We start from the raw sequence: 18,177 nt of genomic DNA on the forward strand, positions 1-18,177 counted from the left end.
TGTAAATATGACTGGATGGAGGTCTCAGTGGCGTCTGGTCCTACTGAATTCGCTGACATGTGGCCTGGAGATCTGCGTGGCAGCTGGGATCACCTACGTGCCGCCTCTGCTGCTGGAAGCTGGCGTGGAGGAACAGTATATGACGATGGTTTTAGGTAAGGCTTCATCTGAACTGTGGAATGACAATCCAATGTTTAAACCAAGGGCTGCGCTGTAAACAGCAAGTCAAGGTTGTTTCCCATTAAGGAGTTGATCCTATAATGGGGGGTCATTATCATAATTACTGGCTAAATCACTCGCTGCCCCATCCAGGTGCTAATTGGAAGGCTGCAGGAAGAGGGCCAGAGGCTCCAGGGGTCAGCAGCTGTATGGAAGCTTGTATAGTTTTACTGCATCTTGTTAAAATTCTGACTTTCCTCTGGACTTTCAGCAGATAATATAGTCATCATGAGCTCAGAGTCAGTCGAATGAGTTATTTAAATTCCATTTCTCCTAATTTTTTTAGGAGACTTGAGATACATTTTCAAAAATGTCACTTTGGTAATCGAGTGGAACCTTTAAAAAACAGGTAGATGAAGCTGTACTCTTCAGTAGTCTTTTTTCTTTTGAGCCATGCTATTTAAATAAAAACAAATATAATATATTAATAAAAAATATAAATTATATATATATATATATTAAATAGATGATGATTATTAGGTTAAATCTTTATACCGTTCAAAAGTTTGGGTCAGTAAATATTTTTTTAAGAAATTGATGCTTTTATTCAGCAAGGAAGCATTAAATAGATCAAATGTGACTAAATACTTTATTCTGTGTATATACAGATTTTTTTCTCTTTTTGAAAGCACGCATCAATTGGTCAAAAGTGAGACTAAAGACATTTAAAATATATAAATCTCAATATAAATCTGTTCTTTTGAACTTTCTATTTATTCAAAAAATCCTGAAAAAAGATATATTGGTTTACAGTATTGTATGTAATATATTATTTACAAATATTTTTTATCTATTTTTATTATATATAATATATACAATATTTAGATTGCTTTTATGTACTACTAGGCCATGGACCGGAACGATTTAATTTGTGTCAAGAGAATCATTTGTTTTTGTCCACTAGACACAGTGTCCAGGAGAAATTTGTTTAAATACAGCGTGATTGTTTTTGTTCTTTTTGTCGTAGAACAACCAGACCTACAACTCTAAATATTTGGCCTCTGTGTTTGAGATTTTTCAACGTGCCATATGCATCACAGATGCATTATTTTGTGCCCACAAATGGCTTCCACATTGCTTTTGCTGTAAATGAATCTCTCTCCTAGACTATTAGCCTTGCAACCAAAACAGAAGGAAAGTAGTTCACAAACGTGCATGTGGTCACTTCACACCAGATGGACAGAAGATATTTGGTGTGTTAATACATAGTCCACACCGCTCTCTTTGTCAACAGCTGCAGTGGAAAGCAAAGAATGATCCTTTGTGCTCATTTCCACTCACAAGCTTTATAAACTGTATAAAAAAAGTGCTTTCAAAACCACCAAAAGGCCATTGCTGCTCATTTGGAGAAATTTCATGTGTAGTTGTATGTGATTCCAGAGGTTTTGCTGAACTGTTTCTTAACGGAGTGGGTTTTAGAGGCATTTTATTAATTTTCCTGTTATGGTGACCTGAGAAATACATGCCTTAGTCTGAGCTTTTTGGACCAGTTTGATGATCATGTGTTCAGTTGTTTTGAGACCTCTTTTTGAACTAACAGTGCATTAAAGGTGTACATTTTTGTCCTGGAAATTAAACCCATGACCTTGCAGTTGTTAAAGCCATGCTTTTCCATTTGAGCTACAGGAACAATTAGAATGACTATAATGAATTGCACTGTGTAGTAGGCTATATAAAAGAGTAACGTGATTAATTGTCTCAAACTGTTGCAAACAGCACAAAGGCACCTTTAAAAGGAAGCCCACTCGCCCTCCACTTTGGCAAAAACAGCATGTGTTGACTTACAGGCGCTGTTGACCGACATTGTTAAATAAATCTTTTTATAGGCACTTTCCTTGGCTGTACACTTCCATGGTTTATCTTTGACAGTATTCCTCACATGGTTTGTCAATACCAGCTCAATGTCTTAAAAAGTGGTTGACTTAAAATAGTTTTAGATGTAATATTCCTCACCTGCCTCCACTTTCCAGTTTAAATGGAAATGTTCTCTTGCGGAAATGTGACGTGTGTGAGTTTCACTTATTTGCAAACGTTATAATTACTCACCATGACTCACCATAAAATTACACTGCCGTTCAAAAGTTTGAGGTCAGTAAGATTTAAAAATATATATAATTAAATTAATACTTTTTTCCGCAAGAGCGCGTTAAATTGATCAAATGTGACAGTAAATACATTTATAATGTTACAAAAGATCTCCATTTCAAATAAATGTTCTATTCATCAGAGAATCCTGAAAAAATTTATCGTTTCCGCTAAATAAGCTGCACAATGCTTTTTAACATTGATAATAATAAGAATTGTTTCTTGAGCAGAAAATCAGCATATTAGAATGATTTCTGAAGGACACTGAAGACTGGAGTAATGATGCTTGTTGACAAATTCAGCTTTGCATCACATGAATAAATTACATTTATATTAAAATAGAAACAGGTCAATTGTGATAACATTTCACAATATTACTGTTTTTACTGTATTTTTGATCAATTAAATGCAGGTGAGCATAAGAGACTTCTTTCAAAAATCTTAAGGACCCCAAACTTAATGCATTGTCCTGTTAAATGTAATATAATTTGTCAATTAGTTCATAGGTTTTTACAGCATTTTTACATTTCTTTATCATTGAACTAGCTTAAACATTTTTACAGTGTGCACTGTGTAAATTGACTCTTAACTTTCAATTGCATTTTGAGCATGTTCAGGTCATCTTTCCACCACGAACTTGAATAAAAATAGCTCCTGAAGATCTAGACATAAATCAAAATGGGAATCTGTGCCAAACCAGTGGACTGAGTCATCTTCTTTAATTAGAAAAGCTGTGGAGACCAAGAAGCTGGGCCAGAGATTGGTCACCTTAAACTAGAGGCAGCTTTACAGCAGGATTAAGACCAAGCCAAGAGATGAAGGAATGGAGGCCACAGCTGTTATTCTCTGACATAAATGTTGTCTCCAGTGACTATTTCTCTTTTAGTTGAAGGCGAGAAACTACAGACAAATCATTATTTTTTAATGCACTGGTCAATTGTGAGATGTTGGGCTATTTGGCTTTTCATAATGTTTTTTTTTTTCAGACTAAAGGTTTCAAAAGTTTTTTGTGTTTTGCAGTGATTCCATAGAAGAACCATTTTTAGTTAACCATTCACTTAACACTTCTTTAAAAAAAGAAAAAATTTGTGAAGAACTTTTTCCACTATAAAGAACCTTTTATGCGTTGAAAAAGTTCCATGGATGTTAAATGTTCTTAATGGAACAATCAATGCCAATTAAGAACCTTTATTTTTAAGAGTGTTATGGAAAGAAAAGGCACAAATGGACTTTAAAGTTTTCTGTATTCTACTTCATCTATTTTCCATCCGTAGATTTCAATTACACAACTTATTTTTGAGAAATGACTTTAAGATATGTACTTTTTCTCATGTGCGGAGCCAGAAATCTCCAATTCAGTAGCAATTATACCACACTTTTAAAGTTGTATTCCTATCTACATTCTGAAGGTTTTACATAGGGGGTTGTTCATATATCATTCTGGTACTTTTTGTTCCTAAAAACATGTTTTTAGGAATAAAAAGTACCGGAATTATATATGAACAATCAAATGTATTTGGTTTTGAACCTGGTTTTATCCAATGTTCAGTTTCTTGTTCTGGAAATCTTTGCAAATGAGTGCATATTTAATTAGATAATGCCAAGGTTGCATATATAAACAACATTGCACAAACTTGTAATTTATATAGCCATTATAAATATATATAATCAATCAACTGGGGAAGTATGGTGATATCTGTTAGTTAATTTTTTACACTATTCACCTGGGGTGTCTTGCGTTAATATTCATATGACATTTTTCTTAGGTATTGGACCTGTTCTGGGACTTCTCTTCATCCCCCTGATTGGCTCAGCCAGCGATCATTGCAACAGTAGTTACGGCCGGCGTCGACCCTTCATATGGCTGCTGTCGTTGGGAGTTCTCATAGCACTTTTGATCATACCACATGCTGACGTGCTGGCCGCCAACCTGAGCTGGGGCAGCACCCACCGCAACCAGGCTCTCCAGGTGGGCCTGCTCATCCTAGGCGTGGGCCTTTTAGACTTCTGCGGGCAGGTGTGCTTTACACCACTGGAGGCGTTACTCTCGGACCTCTACCGCGAACAGGACGACTGCGGACAGGCTTTCGCCATGTTCTCCTTTATGGTTAGCCTTGGAGGTTGCGTGGGCTACCTGCTACCCGCCCTGGACTGGAGCGGTGGGCTCCTGTCCTTCTACCTGGGTGGTCAGGCTGAGTGCTTGTTCTCCCTCCTCATCCTCATCTTCGTGGTCAGCGTGTTGGTCACAATGAAAGTGTCCGAGGAACCCTCGTCCACCTTAGAACCGGGACCGTCGGAGCCTGGCCGGTGTTTTCCGCGCTCGTTCTGCTATCTGTTTCAGTGTAAGCTGCGGGTTCTAAAGTCTGGCCCGCTCATGTGCCTGCTGAGGACTAGCTGGTCCATGACACCGGTCATTTATCGCAGCTACTGCCATGTGCCGCGCGTCATGCGACAGCTGTGTTTGGCGCAGCTCTGCAGCTGGATGGGTGTCATGTCCTTCATGCTCTTCTACACAGATTTCGTCGGCGAGGGACTGTACGAAGGAGTTCCCAGCGCTGCTCTGGGAACCGCACTCCGGCAACGCTATGATGAAGGCGAGTAATGCTTAGTCAACATAAAATCTATTTACTTCCTTAAGGCACATTTCTGCTCTTTATTGTTAGAAATTTGTTTAAATGTCGTTTAGCCACTATTGTTCTAGTTAGATAAAAAAAGAAATGCTCCATGTTTGGTGTGCTTGTTTGTAGGGCTGCACATTTTGGCCAAAAATTGTGATTACCACATTTTCCAGAAAGCACTGGGTCAAAATTGCATTGTTGAGAGAAAATGACATAAAGAAATAATGTATACCGTTAAATAAAACATTATAAACACTATAAAACATGTTTAAGATTATGTTTAAAACTATTTGTTTTGTCGCATTTTAAGCTGTTCATTACTTGATTCCCCGATATTTATTTCAGATCGCTCGAGAGGCGTTTCTGTTAATGTTAAGGGACAATAACTAATAATGCATAACTGGTATTGGTGGTCTTTAATTTCCGTCTTCTAGCCAGATCGTCTGTCTCAAGACTGTGAACTTGTGTTCACCTCCACATGTGGCCTCCATCAGCTTTGTGCTTAAGTTTCCAGCAATGTTCATAAACACGAATACATGTCCTTAGGTAGTCAACAACGGGCTTACAAAATCTACACCCATCTGGATGCCTCCCACTAAGCTTTGACACCAGCAGAACACTCCTTTAGCAAAACATTTTGACAGATGTGGTCAAGATCAGTGTGTAAACAAATGAAGTCTGTCAGTGCAGTCGACCGCAAACTGTGTAACTGCACCATGTAACGAAAAATGTTTGAGATACTTGTTCAGTGAACATCTCGGCCCTCTGCAATTGTGTTTAAATGATAAATTCCTACTGTGAGGAAAGTTCCTGGGTTGTTTGAAGTTCAACGCCAAAGCCTGCAAACACATGCCTTAGTCAACATCACTCGTAGGATTTATTCAAAGGAAGCCTTCTCCATTATGCTCAAATGGTCAAAGCAAACCAAACCGTTTGAAATGACCTCATCTGTCAAATCCGCAAGGGCTAGGGAATGTTGTTTACCTGGAGTCCTGGACATGCAGTTGTTGAAAATAATGGTGCACACACTGAATTTAAAGTATAATAAAGGTCAGTTAACAATAAATGTAAGGAGTAATGATTCACAATGACATTATTCTATAGTTTATAATGATTATACACACACCCACACACAGACATTTTACTGACTATAAGTAACTTATTCTACAAACCCTACCCTAACAGTCTACTAATACTCTGAGACATGTAGTTGCAAAGTTACTTGTAGTTGTACTTGTAGATTAGAATGTCTAAAGTGGACTATCGAAATGTAGTATTATCAAAAACTGTAATATTTTTTTCACACACACGCACACGCACAAACGCACGCACAAACAACACTTTCAGTAGTTTGGGGTCATTACATTTTTTACTTTAATTTTTTTGAAAGTAGTCTCTTAAGCTCACCAAGGCTGCATTTATTTTGATTAAGAACGCAGTAAGAAAGTGTAATATTGTGATATATTATTATAATTTAAAATAATATATTTCTGTGATGGCAAACCTGAATTTTCAGCATCAGTAATCCAGTCTTCAGTGTTACATGATCCTTCAGAAATCGTTCTATAATATGGTGATTTGGTAAACCAATAACAATTGAAGCATATTTAAGCGTCATTATAAAAAATTATTTGATTGTACAATGCTGCGAAACCACCAAAAGTTTCATCAGTTAGAATCAAGTGCTGATTCTGAATCAATACTTTATTGATTCTAAATCAGAATTAAGTGGTTTCTATTTTGAAATTCTCTAATGTCACCTCTACAGGTATCCGTATGGGCAGCCTGGGCCTGTTCCTGCAGTGCGCTACCTCAACCTTCTTCTCACTGGCCATGAGCAGGCTGGTGCGCCTCTTCGGGTCCAGGACGGTCTATCTGAGCAGCATGGTGTGTTTCACCATCTCTGTTCTGGTCATCTGCTTGTCCAAGAGTGTGTTGTTGGTGACGGCTATGTCGGCCCTCACTGGCTTTGCCTATGCAACGCTGCAGACACTGCCTTACACGCTCACCTGCCACTACCACAAAGAGAAAGAGGTAGGCATTAAATGCTTGTGTGTATATATATATATATATATATATATATATATATATATATTCTCTCTTAGCTTGTATGGAAAATACATATTCTGTATATAGTCAAAATATTTTTGTATGTAGTTATACAATATATTTTTTATATTTTTAGAAAGGTCAGTTAGAATCCAGCTTGCAACATTTACTGATATAATATTTAAAAATCCATGTCAATTATAAAAATAGTACAAATATATTGTAAAATTTCTCACTAAAACACAGAGAGCCTATATATATATACACACACACACACACACACACACAGTACATAATAGGTCTTTAATATGTATATTAATACAAACAAAAATACACTGTAAAACTAAGACATTTTGCTTATCATTTATTGTCATCCTTGTATGGTGCCTATAAAATTACAAGAAGCCCTAAAATAAAAGCTTGATATATTTGTCATATATGTGATGTCTCACTTGCTTCTCATCGCAGGTGTACATGCAAAGCAGCAAAATCAAAAAAACGCACACAAATGGATTTACCATCACAAGGGATTCTGTTTGTCTGACACTAGACAATGGCCCTGGAGATCTCAACCACAAGAGTGGCGTTTCCAACGGGCATGCTCCTTACAATAGAGATGAACCAGAGTATTACCAACCTCTGCACAATCACAATGGCCTGGAATCAGAGGATTTTGAGAAACGTGGAGTGGGACTAGACTTTGCCATTCTGGACAGCACCTTCCTTCTGTCTCAGGTCTTCCCCACCCTCTTCATGGGCATGATCGTCCAGTTCACAGAGTCCGTCACCGCGTATATCGCCTCCTCTGCCATATTTGGTGCAATTGGCATCTATTTTGCCACCCACATCATCTTTGACCAAAAGGACCTCAGAAGCTGAAGAAGCAGTAATCATGTGAGTCATTTCACAGTCGACCTTGTACCAAACATCATCTTAAAAGTTACTGACTAATCTACGGAGCCCCTAAAGGGACAGGGTGATTGGAGGAAAGCTTAGCATTCTCTTGCAAAACATTTGCATTCTCACAAACGCACATTTGCATTTGTGTTCGCTTGTTAAACATTTTCGTTCACTTACAAAAGTTTTGCGTTTTCTCGCAAATGGATTGTGTTCCCCTGAGAAACTTTGCATTATCTCGCAAAACATTTGTGTTCGCTCACAAAACATTTGCGTTCGCTCACAAATCATTTGCGTTCTCTCGCAAAAGTTTGTTTGCTCACAAAATGATTTTGTTCCCCCGAGAAGCTTTGCGTTCGCTCGCAAAACATTTGTGTTCGCTTGCTAAACATTTCCGTTCACTAACAAAACATTTGTGTTTTCTGGCAAAAGTATTACGTTCCCTTAGAAACTTTGTGTTCACTCGTAAACAGATTGTGTTCCCTTGAGAAACTTTGCATTATCTCGCAAAACATTTGTTTGCTTACAAAACATTTGTGTTCACTCTCAAAATGACTGTATTCCCTCGGGAAACTTTGTCTTCTCTTGCAAAAGTATTGCGTTTTCCTGAGAAACGTTTAATTATCTTGCAAAACATTTATTTTCTCATAAAATATTTGCGTTCTCTCACAGAAGTAATTTGTTTTCTCTCGCAAAACATTTGTGTTCGCTTGCTTAACATTTTCGTTCACTCACAGAGGTTTGATTGCTCAAATTATTTTGTTCACCTGAGAAGCTTTGCGTTCGCTCGCAAATCATTTGTTCGCTTGCCAAACATTTTCGTTAATTTACAAAACATTTGCGTTTTCTTGCTAAAGTATTGCGTTCCCCTATGCATTCATCTTTTAAAAGCACTGAAATATAAATATCTATTCTCGGAGAAACACCATACTTTTGCAAGAGAAACACAAAGTGTCTCTGGGGGAACGCAATACTTTTCTGAAAGGGACTTGTGGGAATGTAGTATTTTTGCAAGAGAACTAAATAACATTTCGTGTCCTCTTAAGGGCTCCGTACTAGACCAACCTTAGATACGTTTTTGCTTTTTCTAATGCAAGTCTTTTGTATGTACTGACTGATTGGTATTTTCTTCATAGGTCATGTTTGCTATGAGGATAAATTGTGCTTTTTCAGATCTCTATGGGACCAATGGACACATGGACATGATGTAATTCCTGTTGTGTTTTAAAGACTTTTTGTAAAGAACTATTTTATTGTATATATATTTTTATATTGATAATATATACATATATTTATATCCCTATGGGAATTTTTATGCAACCTGTTTTGGCGAGGTTTGTACTTATGTAGTATTCTAAATTTGTGATTACCTTGAACAAATGTGGCTTAATTCTTTTTTAATTTTACCTGAAATTTTGGTCAGTATCCAAGCCTTACAATATATTCATGTATACAGTCTCAGTCTGATGTTCAAAATGACAATCTGGGATACCTTTCTACAGGTGACTACACAGACCTAAGCTATTATGTGTTGCAAAGCATCATCAACTATATGAAAATGACATTTCTATGGTGTGACTGAGTTACATAGGTTGCTTTTACAAAACTGTAACAGTTTCCTGTTCTATTTAAGTTATTTATCTGTAGGTACACTCACCGTTGGTCAGAGAGTGTGTATGTGGAGCCTTATTTGTGTGAGTGTAATGGGGTGTGACATTGTAAAAACTGGTAAGATTCTCAGGATGGACGTGCCGTCCAGTTGAAAAATCATCTGTTAAATCACAGCACAATTAAATAATAAAAGAGGTACTGATATTTTAATTGCTAAGAATATGAGATTTTTTTTTTATTCTGTGCTATTTCATTTTGAGTGAACGATTTCTTTAAAGTGGTGAATTCTCACATAATGCAGTAGGTTTACAACTTTTTTTTTCTGCTCGACATGATCTTCATCAAACTAATGCCATGAACAATTTTGTTTACTGGTAGGTTTCAGATGAGCATCAGCAGAAATCATATCGAAATCAGTTCATGCTTACAGTTTTTTTCTCATTAAATATAGTCACAATACGATCAAGTGAAATGGAGTGCAAATGATGTTTCATGTTAACTTTAACATTTCAGAAATTTCTCTGAATTTTGAATCTTGCTTTCTCCCGCAGTGGATTTTTTCCCTCCAGAGTTGACTGGCTGACAAATCTATAAATAAATTCTGTAAAACAAAAAACACTACATCATACAACTTTAGTTGCAAGTGTCTAGAAAGCCACTGAATTAAATATTTGTCATTTTAGAGAAAAAATGATGCACGCTCAAAGTTTTTTCTGTCTGTTCTTGAATGGGTAAATGGTGTTTGGTTAATCTTTTATGTAAACCAGAGGATAAAACCTTCCAATTAAAAATATGGCAAACACATTTTGAGGCTGTAAATTAGTGCAGTGTCATGTTATAAAGTGGATGCAGTTTCAGCACTCAAGTGACATGATGCTGCCTCTGCAACTACTCAACATTCTCTTTTGTTCCTTAAATTAGACTTCTGAAGTGTTTTGACAATTAATGCTGTCGATAAATGGGTCAGGTTTTGCATTGAAAAAACAAACTGCATTGGGCTTTATCATGGCATGCTTAGGGATTATGTCTGACTCAGTTTTAATTATGGTTTATTCATTACTTTATTGGCCAAGGCCCTAAATTCATAGAAATAATTATTTGTCTCCATTTAGAGATAAGCTTAACATCTTTAAAACCCAAATATAAAGAAGCAGGGATTGAGCAATGATACCATGTACACGTCTGGTCGTCTTCTCACTGTATTCGCCATTTATTACATGATATTTCTGAATTAATGTTGATATTTCTGAAACTTATTTTCCCCGTAAGGTTGATTTAAATTATAAACTAATATTAACATAACTTAATATAACTTAAATTTTTTGTCTGATTTAGGTTGATTAAGTGTTGTGAGTCTTAAATATCATTAATTCCCATGCAAATTAATACAAATTGCCTATTACTTCCTTTAAAATAATCTTAAAGATTAACAAATCTATTGCATTTGTAGGCCTACCATATGATATTGGTGCCTCATTCGCTATAAAAGGATTATGTGCTATACAGAATTATGCATAAATTATCAAAATGATAGTAATAAATAGCCTAATATAAAAAAAATGTATACAAATACTTGACACTCACAGGGTGTAATTTCTTAAATCGGTTATTTGATTGCAACATTGTGATACATCGCCACCTGGTGGACACATACTGTCTTTTATTTTTGTGTAGCCTACCTGACAGGTGTAAAAATTATCTATCTATCTATCTATCTATCTATCTATCTATCTATCTATCTATCTATCTATCTATCTATCTATCTATCTATCTATCTATCTATCTATCTATCTATCTATCTATCTATCTATCTATTAAGTCAATTAGGCTACGTCAGCAATCAAAGGAGTTGAGCTCGGTCTCTACGTGCGCTGCGTCCAACTAGCCTATGTGTTTTTACCCAGATTAATAAATCACGGGGGCATATTCAAAATATAGTGATAGTGAAAGCTTCCTGAGCAAACAGCGCAGGAATTTTGCGAGATTGACATGGCCCCGCGGTGACAACTGGCCTGTTATTACACCTTCCTTCTAAATAAGGAAGCGGCCCATCGGGCATATGACCACAGGTCCAATTTGGGAGCTGCCAACGAAGCCCATCACACACGCCCCATGTTCTCCCGCGAGCTCTCGCGCTTACTGTCCCCGGGGCCGCTCGCGTGGATCGACAGTTCGAACTGACCCCCCGGTCGCGGTGAGGTCAGCGTGATGTCATCCTGAAGGTGAGTGATGACATCCCGAAGATCTCCCAGGCAAGGTGAGCTTACATTTTGGGGAGTGTGTGGTGCTCTCCATCCAGAGAGGTGAAACATGGTAATCATCATCTCCACCGCCACCAGCTCAAGCTCTGCCGCCCTGCTCTTCTCATCAACCGAGGGGCTTATTGTGTTACACGCCCGCAGCCCCGACCTGCCTTCCAAAAATAAGCCCCTGCCACCATGCCGAAAGAAGAAAAACAAGAGTGGTATTTTTAGGGGCATTAATTTTGACCACGTGCCCCGAGGGTAAACCGGATGGCCACTGCGCAAAGGTTCCTCATCAGTATGTGCGAGAGCAGCGGGCGCTGGACGTGGACTGCGGTTGTTCTGCTGGGCTTTCTGCTTGGGATCGTGTCCTCTTACCCCACCTCGACCAGGACTAATGCAACTCCACTGGAGAAAAGGTGGGAGACGCTCTTCTCCCGCTCCGTTTTGGGGATCTCGGTGGAGAAATCGGACCTGAACTGGGAGAGTGACTATTTGCTGGGCATTAAGAGAGTGCGGAGGCTGTACTGCAACGTGGGCATCGGGTTTCACCTGCAGGTCCTGCCAGGCGGAAAGATAAACGGTGTCCATAATGAGAACCCGTACAGTGAGTTGCATCCAGAAATGTCATGTATGACTCGTTATAGCAGGAATGCAGAAGGATTGAATGAACAGCTCAAATATTATTTTAATTTCAGAATATAGAGCTATAAAATATAGTATATATTATATACAAAAATGTTATAATAATTCTTATAAATTATATTATTTACTATATAATTTTATTATTTTAAATTATTATTATTATTATTATTATTGCATGTGTCCTAAAGCAATGACATTGTTAAAATAAACCCTATAGTGTCAATCCATGCTGAGTTTCCCGAGGCTCAAACATGACACGAATGCTTGGACGAATAGACGGCAACTAATTTTACACAGCGTCCATCTGCTTATCGTACATGCCAGAACTGCAGGGCTTTTTCCCCCATGTCACTGTATACAAAAATGAGCCAGCATGGGAGAAAATGCAGAACAAAGGCTTGTGCAGAACGCATTCCGCAGAATGAGTAGTCTAAATGAGCTGTCTTGTGCCACATTGTCACGTATGTAACACTGATGTTCTGTTCAATCAGGTCTCATTGAAATCTCAGCGGTAGAGAGAGGAGTGGTTACTCTATACGGGGTGAAAAGCGAGATGTTTGTCGCAATGAACAGCCGCGGAAGGTTATATGGAACGGTAGGTATGCCTTTCGTTTCATTTCATTGTATTTGTGCAGAGAACGCCACTTCAGTTTTACTGCGGTTTTAAATGGGTCAATGGCAAAGAAGGATTCATCTGGTTTGAGGTGATAAAAATGCTGATATTTTCACATTAATGCCAAGTTATTAGAATAAGTAGGCTAGTCTTTGTAGGCCTAGGCCTAGGCCTATGTCATATTCTGACACATTCTGATTCTTTAAAAAAACAAAACAACAACAAAAAATTATTTGTTCGTTTGTTAGTTCTGAAATGTCAAGTGGTGTAACCATTAAGTAAAAGGTACCCTAAATATCTTCCTGGCACCTTGGATACATGAAAACCATTTCGAAATTAATTATTGTGTTATTGTAGGCCATCATAAATATCATCGCCATCGGGCCGAATGGTTCTCGTTGTGAAACCGTGCCTATCCAGGTCAGTTGGCAAGGTTACGGACACCGTGCACTGTAAAAAAAATTTATATTATCAAAAAGTTATGACAACATATGTTTTACATTGCTTTAACTCATCAAAATAGCCTAAGTTAAGCAATTTTCAAGTTACAGCCTACAAGATTGAACTTATTTTATAAGTCAGTTTAATTTAATTTAAGTTGAAATGACTTAATCGTTCAAGTTGATTGTACTTAAAAATTGAAGGCAGCAACTTTTTTACAGTGCCGTACTGGCGTTATGAAATCAGGATTAGAAGAATGTAGCCTATGTAACCTCGGTTACGCAAGAGTTGGAGACAAACGCGTGATGCTAAACTTTGGAGCCAGCGAGCGTGCTGCGGAGGCCGATCAGCTTGTAGAAAAGTAAAATTACTTTAATAATACATACAGTAAATTTGTATATGATATGATTCGCTGATGAGAAAAGCGTGTAGAAATGGTTTTTTTAGGTCAATATACTAGAAAACCATAATCCAACCATCAAACTGAAGGTTTTGTAATCTTACCGTGCAGAAACGTGCACACATGGAAATGCAAATGTTACAGTTCCTTGCTGTGCTCAGAACGGTTCGGCCTAATGATTTAGAAGAGTGAAATAAAAAGCATTTTATTGTAGGCTATATTTGAGAAACTGAAGAAAGATAGTCACGTCATTGACCCAAATGCATGAATTTTCTCTCTCATTTGACCACGTTTGATTAATTTGAAGTGCACTCAAATATGAGCATCATTGCGGGGATGGAATATGTTATTTGTTTTGTTTTGTTTTTTAGATTCCTCAGCTGTAGGTCTAGTTGATGATGCATTGAATACATTGGCTTGTCATTCATTTTTAATAACTGTTGGCTCATATGAGCAGTGGAGTGGACTGTGATGATGTGGATGGCTTAATTTCGACCTACTTTCAACTTGCATTAGATGCTAGATCTCACCATGAGTAACACATTATCTTTTGATGACAGACAGAATCATCTAGCAAAAGTGCTTCTCAAACATGGTCTTCTATTGTCAAAGTCAATATTCACATACATTGCCGTTAAAAAAAGAGAAAGAAAACAAAATAAGAATGGAACAAAGCTGTATTGTTGTAAGGCAGAAGTTATCCCAACATAATACAAATGATCCATGTATACATTTGTTTAAAATTGTAACTGTTTATTATTATTATTTTAATATAATTTATTTATATATTTGTAATATTTTTATTCAATAGAACTCCTGTTCTAGTAAAAAAGTTTAATTAGCTTCAGTCTTTTTTTATTTTTTTATTGTGAACTTAAAGCTTTGTTTAGCATACAGACTATGTGCATGTCATTTGAGAAAGTACCAAATCTGCTCTATTGATAAAATCTGTTATTTAAAGTCACTTAAAAGATTTATTCTGTTGGCACTTTCAGAGATCAGTTATAAAGACTAACTGAAAAAGTTTGCTTTCCTGATGTTCAGCTGACTGGCATCTCCATTAGAAAGCGCATGGGCCTTGAAAATGAATCTAACCTTGAATTCACGTGTATGTTATGTGATGACTGTGAAAGTTTAAAAATTAATTCACATTGAGAAGTTTTGAAGCTTCTAAGAAAACTGGAAATGAGTTGCCTGAATTTTTAAAGCAAAGCTTTTGTCAGTTAGATCATTATTTATTTAAGATGAACTTCCCTGCACCTTAGCCTAGTTAGATGTATATTGAAAGTATGTGATGGAAAAGTGGTAAGTGGGGCTTAGAAGGAGGATACCAAACTAACTATCTAATCCATACCATTTTTAGAGGGCCTTCCATGACGAGTGCAAGTTCAAGGAGACGCTGCTGCCCAACAATTACAACGCATACGAGTCTTCCATTTACAAGGGATTTTATATTGCGCTCAGCAAACATGGCCGCTTGAAGCGAGGCTACAAGGCTTCCCCAGCAATGACTGTCACACATTTCCTCCCACGTTTATGAGCAAAACTGGCAATAACACAATAATTTGCACATGTTGGATGTTCTCGTAGGTAACCCAAACATGCTAAGAGGTGAACTGCAAAGAACTAAAATATCACTTACCGTATTTATTCTCATTGAAATAATAATTAATATATGTATATTTCGGTAGCTTACTTTGTGTCTGAACTTTGTGTACATGCCATTCTTTGCTGCTTATGATTTCTATTATGAATATATGAGAGTCGAGGAGCTTTTTTTGCCCTCACACTTTTTATGGGTGCTTGCCATAACTGGTGTAAACCATACCTGGCGTTGGACTAACATCCTTAGCTTTTAGAAGTGAAATGGATACTTTTTATTACCTCAAAGAGCCACGTCCGCATTGGAAAAATTAGGGAGGGAAAAATAAACATCAGTTTACTCTGATCTTCATCTGTTGCGCCATTTTACGAGGGAGATGAAAGCACTTATTTTTCTGTAGTTACTCCTTTTTCATGATTAGGTGGTGCCTTAGCCTCTGCTATTTTGCCTCCTTTTGTGCATGCAAGAAATAGCTTTTTGTTCCTTTTTTTAGATCAATAACTAAAAACTGATTGCATGCATATGGGAGTTAAACTCAGAGAAGGCAATTTTACGCCTCATGTAAGGTCAGAATTTGACTGAAAGCCAGTGGACAGCTAGACCTGTAAGGTTTGGGTGCTTCCATTTGAATGAATAGTGAAAACTGATCAAGCTAGTGAAATGCATAGAATTGCATTCATGCATAGCATTGCATAGCTGTTGCTTAGTGATAAGGAAACCTCTCATGTTACTTATCAGATTAAATATAGCGTGCGAGTAAACTTCTTCGTTTTTTAAATCATAGATATGTATTGATACTAGTCAGTGGTGTCTCTGCTTTACCTCTACAGTCAGTGATCTCCAGTGAGGGCTCATTCACCAACATGTTGACTGCTTACTTGAACTTCTCCTTAAAGAAGTCTTTGGAATGTAAAAACCAATACAACCGTCTTAATCTGTCCGAGATAACATAATTTGCTCGTTACTTTATGTTTGAATACCAGGCATAGACCCAAACACCTGTGCACACTCTTAAATTCCCAAGTCAGTTGACTTTGTCTAGAGAATTTGGTCGCACTTGAAATTAAATTGAACTTCGGTATTTAGGCATTCCCCTTCCCTCACTTTTTTTTAGCTCTAGAATTAAAGGAATAGCAAACTCTTTTAAATTCAAATAATATTAAATTATTATAACACTGTTAAAAAATGATATGATCAATAAGTTTTGACAACATGTTTTTACATTGCTTTAACTCATCAAAATAAGTTAAGCAATTTTCAACTTTTTTATAAGTTACACAAGATGTAACTATTTTTTTTAAGTTAGTTTAAGTCATATTAAGTTGAAATATCCAAGTTGATTGTACTTGAAAAATTTAAGGCAGCAACTTTTCTTTTTTTTTACAGTGTAGATTAAGAGAATCTGTTCATTTTCCATCTTTGCAGCTCAGACTGCAAGAATCAAGATCTGTTTATATCTTTGCTACAATACCCTTATATCTTTTCTGTCGAAAATGTGCTGGAGAGAATAAAAGGTTTGGTAATCACTGCAGTACTGGTTAGTAAACATAAACCTTGCTTTCTCTTGCATTAATGCTCCTACTTGACATTTTGAGACATGTTAATGCTACAAAGGAGAAGGAAGTTATTTTTATAACAGTTATGGCTGGGATGTTTGAGCCAGGTACACTGATATCTACATTGTACTATTATGGAGTGTGTGTGTGAGACTTTTTCCTTAATGTTATAGTTCACCCAAAAATTTGGATTTCTGACCCTTATGTCAATCCAAACCTGTGTGACATTCTTTCTTCTGTGGAACATGAAAGAATATACTTTGAAGAATGTTTTTGTTCATACAATGAAAGTCAATGGGGTCCAAAATGTTGTTTTGAACCCCATTGACTTTCAATGTAAAATTATGTTTCACAGGTTTGGAACAACATGAGGGTGATTATAATGACAGAATCTTCATTTTCTTTCGGGGTGAACCAAGCAAAACTGAAACAATATGGGTATGGTCATTTTTGTTGTGTGTTTTGGGTATAAAGAGAGATTTTCAGCTGTATTATTTTGATAATATGATCTATCTATTTGTAATGACAACTACAGATTTAAAATTCTTTGTACCCCAAAAACGGCATGCAATGTTATTGCTTTAATGAAACTGTCAAAATGACTGCTTTTTTATGTATGTGATGACTGATGTTAATTTATTGATCCTGTCCTCTGTCACATTTCTGATCTCTTTATATTTAGGTGAATAGAATTTTGCATGGTTTTTATTGCAAAATGTCGGACGGAAATGTTGTATCTAGAAGTTATGCCCTCTAAACTAAGTGCTTATACAGAAACAGCTATTTCTCATGTAAGTTCCACCAGTTTCTTTGTACTGTACTTTGTCTCCAGCTTTGAAATGGCCCCATTTGCAGCTTGCGAGATGATTGTAAGGGGTAGTGCATGTGTGCGTGTCCTTGTACGTATGCAGCCTTTGTTTTTCCTCAGTTTTGTATTCCTGCACTGAGGGGCTGACCCCCTCCAAATTCCCCTCCTATTTTCTAACATATACCTCACCTTCTGCCTTAGTTCCAATTTGTTGAAATGATTGTACGATTTGTTGGAGACAACAAACTTTTTGCCAATCATTTTGTTCTCTGAAAAAATGAGTAAGAATTCTAATATATTAAGAAAATGTTTCCTTTTATTTTTATACGTATGTGCTGTGCACAGCAGCCAACTGTATTACTGAAATGAAAATAAAAGGTTGTTTTTTA

General features: G+C 36.9%; 2 protein-coding genes across 2 annotated transcripts; both read left to right on the plus strand.

Annotated features, from left to right (window-relative positions):
* Positions 1-7: 7 nt before the first annotated feature.
* Positions 8-9,689, plus strand: LOC143720815 (solute carrier family 45 member 3). Its single transcript, XM_077210663.1, has 5 exons — positions 8-155; positions 4,071-4,898; positions 6,691-6,956; positions 7,440-7,865; positions 9,005-9,689. Exons 1-4 carry the CDS (start codon positions 8-10, stop codon positions 7,848-7,850), a joined length of 1,653 nt encoding a protein of 550 aa, XP_077066778.1. The 3' UTR covers positions 7,851-7,865; positions 9,005-9,689.
* A 982-nt stretch (positions 9,690-10,671) lies between these two features.
* Positions 10,672-18,177, plus strand: fgf6a (fibroblast growth factor 6a). Its single transcript, XM_077210667.1, has 3 exons — positions 10,672-12,329; positions 12,859-12,962; positions 15,185-18,177. The coding sequence occupies exons 1-3, from the start codon at positions 11,993-11,995 to the stop codon at positions 15,359-15,361; spliced, it is 618 nt and encodes a 205-aa protein (XP_077066782.1). The 5' UTR covers positions 10,672-11,992; the 3' UTR covers positions 15,362-18,177.

Source organism: Siphateles boraxobius, unplaced genomic scaffold (assembly GCF_051911475.1).
Source record: "Siphateles boraxobius isolate OS27281-9 unplaced genomic scaffold, OSU_SipBor_1 65, whole genome shotgun sequence".
NCBI lineage: Eukaryota > Metazoa > Chordata > Actinopteri > Cypriniformes > Leuciscidae > Siphateles > Siphateles boraxobius.

Coding starts and splice junctions, on each gene's coding strand:
- fgf6a (XM_077210667.1), top strand. CDS start 11,993: ATGGCCACTGCGCAAAGGTTCCTCATCAGTATGTGCGAGAGCAGCGGG. Junction 12,330..12,858: donor CCATAATGAGAACCCGTACA/GTGAGTTGCATC, acceptor CTGTTCAATCAG/GTCTCATTGAAATCTCAGCG. Junction 12,963..15,184: donor GCGGAAGGTTATATGGAACG/GTAGGTATGCCT, acceptor TACCATTTTTAG/AGGGCCTTCCATGACGAGTG.
- LOC143720815 (XM_077210663.1), top strand. CDS start 8: ATGACTGGATGGAGGTCTCAGTGGCGTCTGGTCCTACTGAATTCGCTG. Junction 156..4,070: donor GTATATGACGATGGTTTTAG/GTAAGGCTTCAT, acceptor CATTTTTCTTAG/GTATTGGACCTGTTCTGGGA. Junction 4,899..6,690: donor CCGGCAACGCTATGATGAAG/GCGAGTAATGCT, acceptor TCACCTCTACAG/GTATCCGTATGGGCAGCCTG.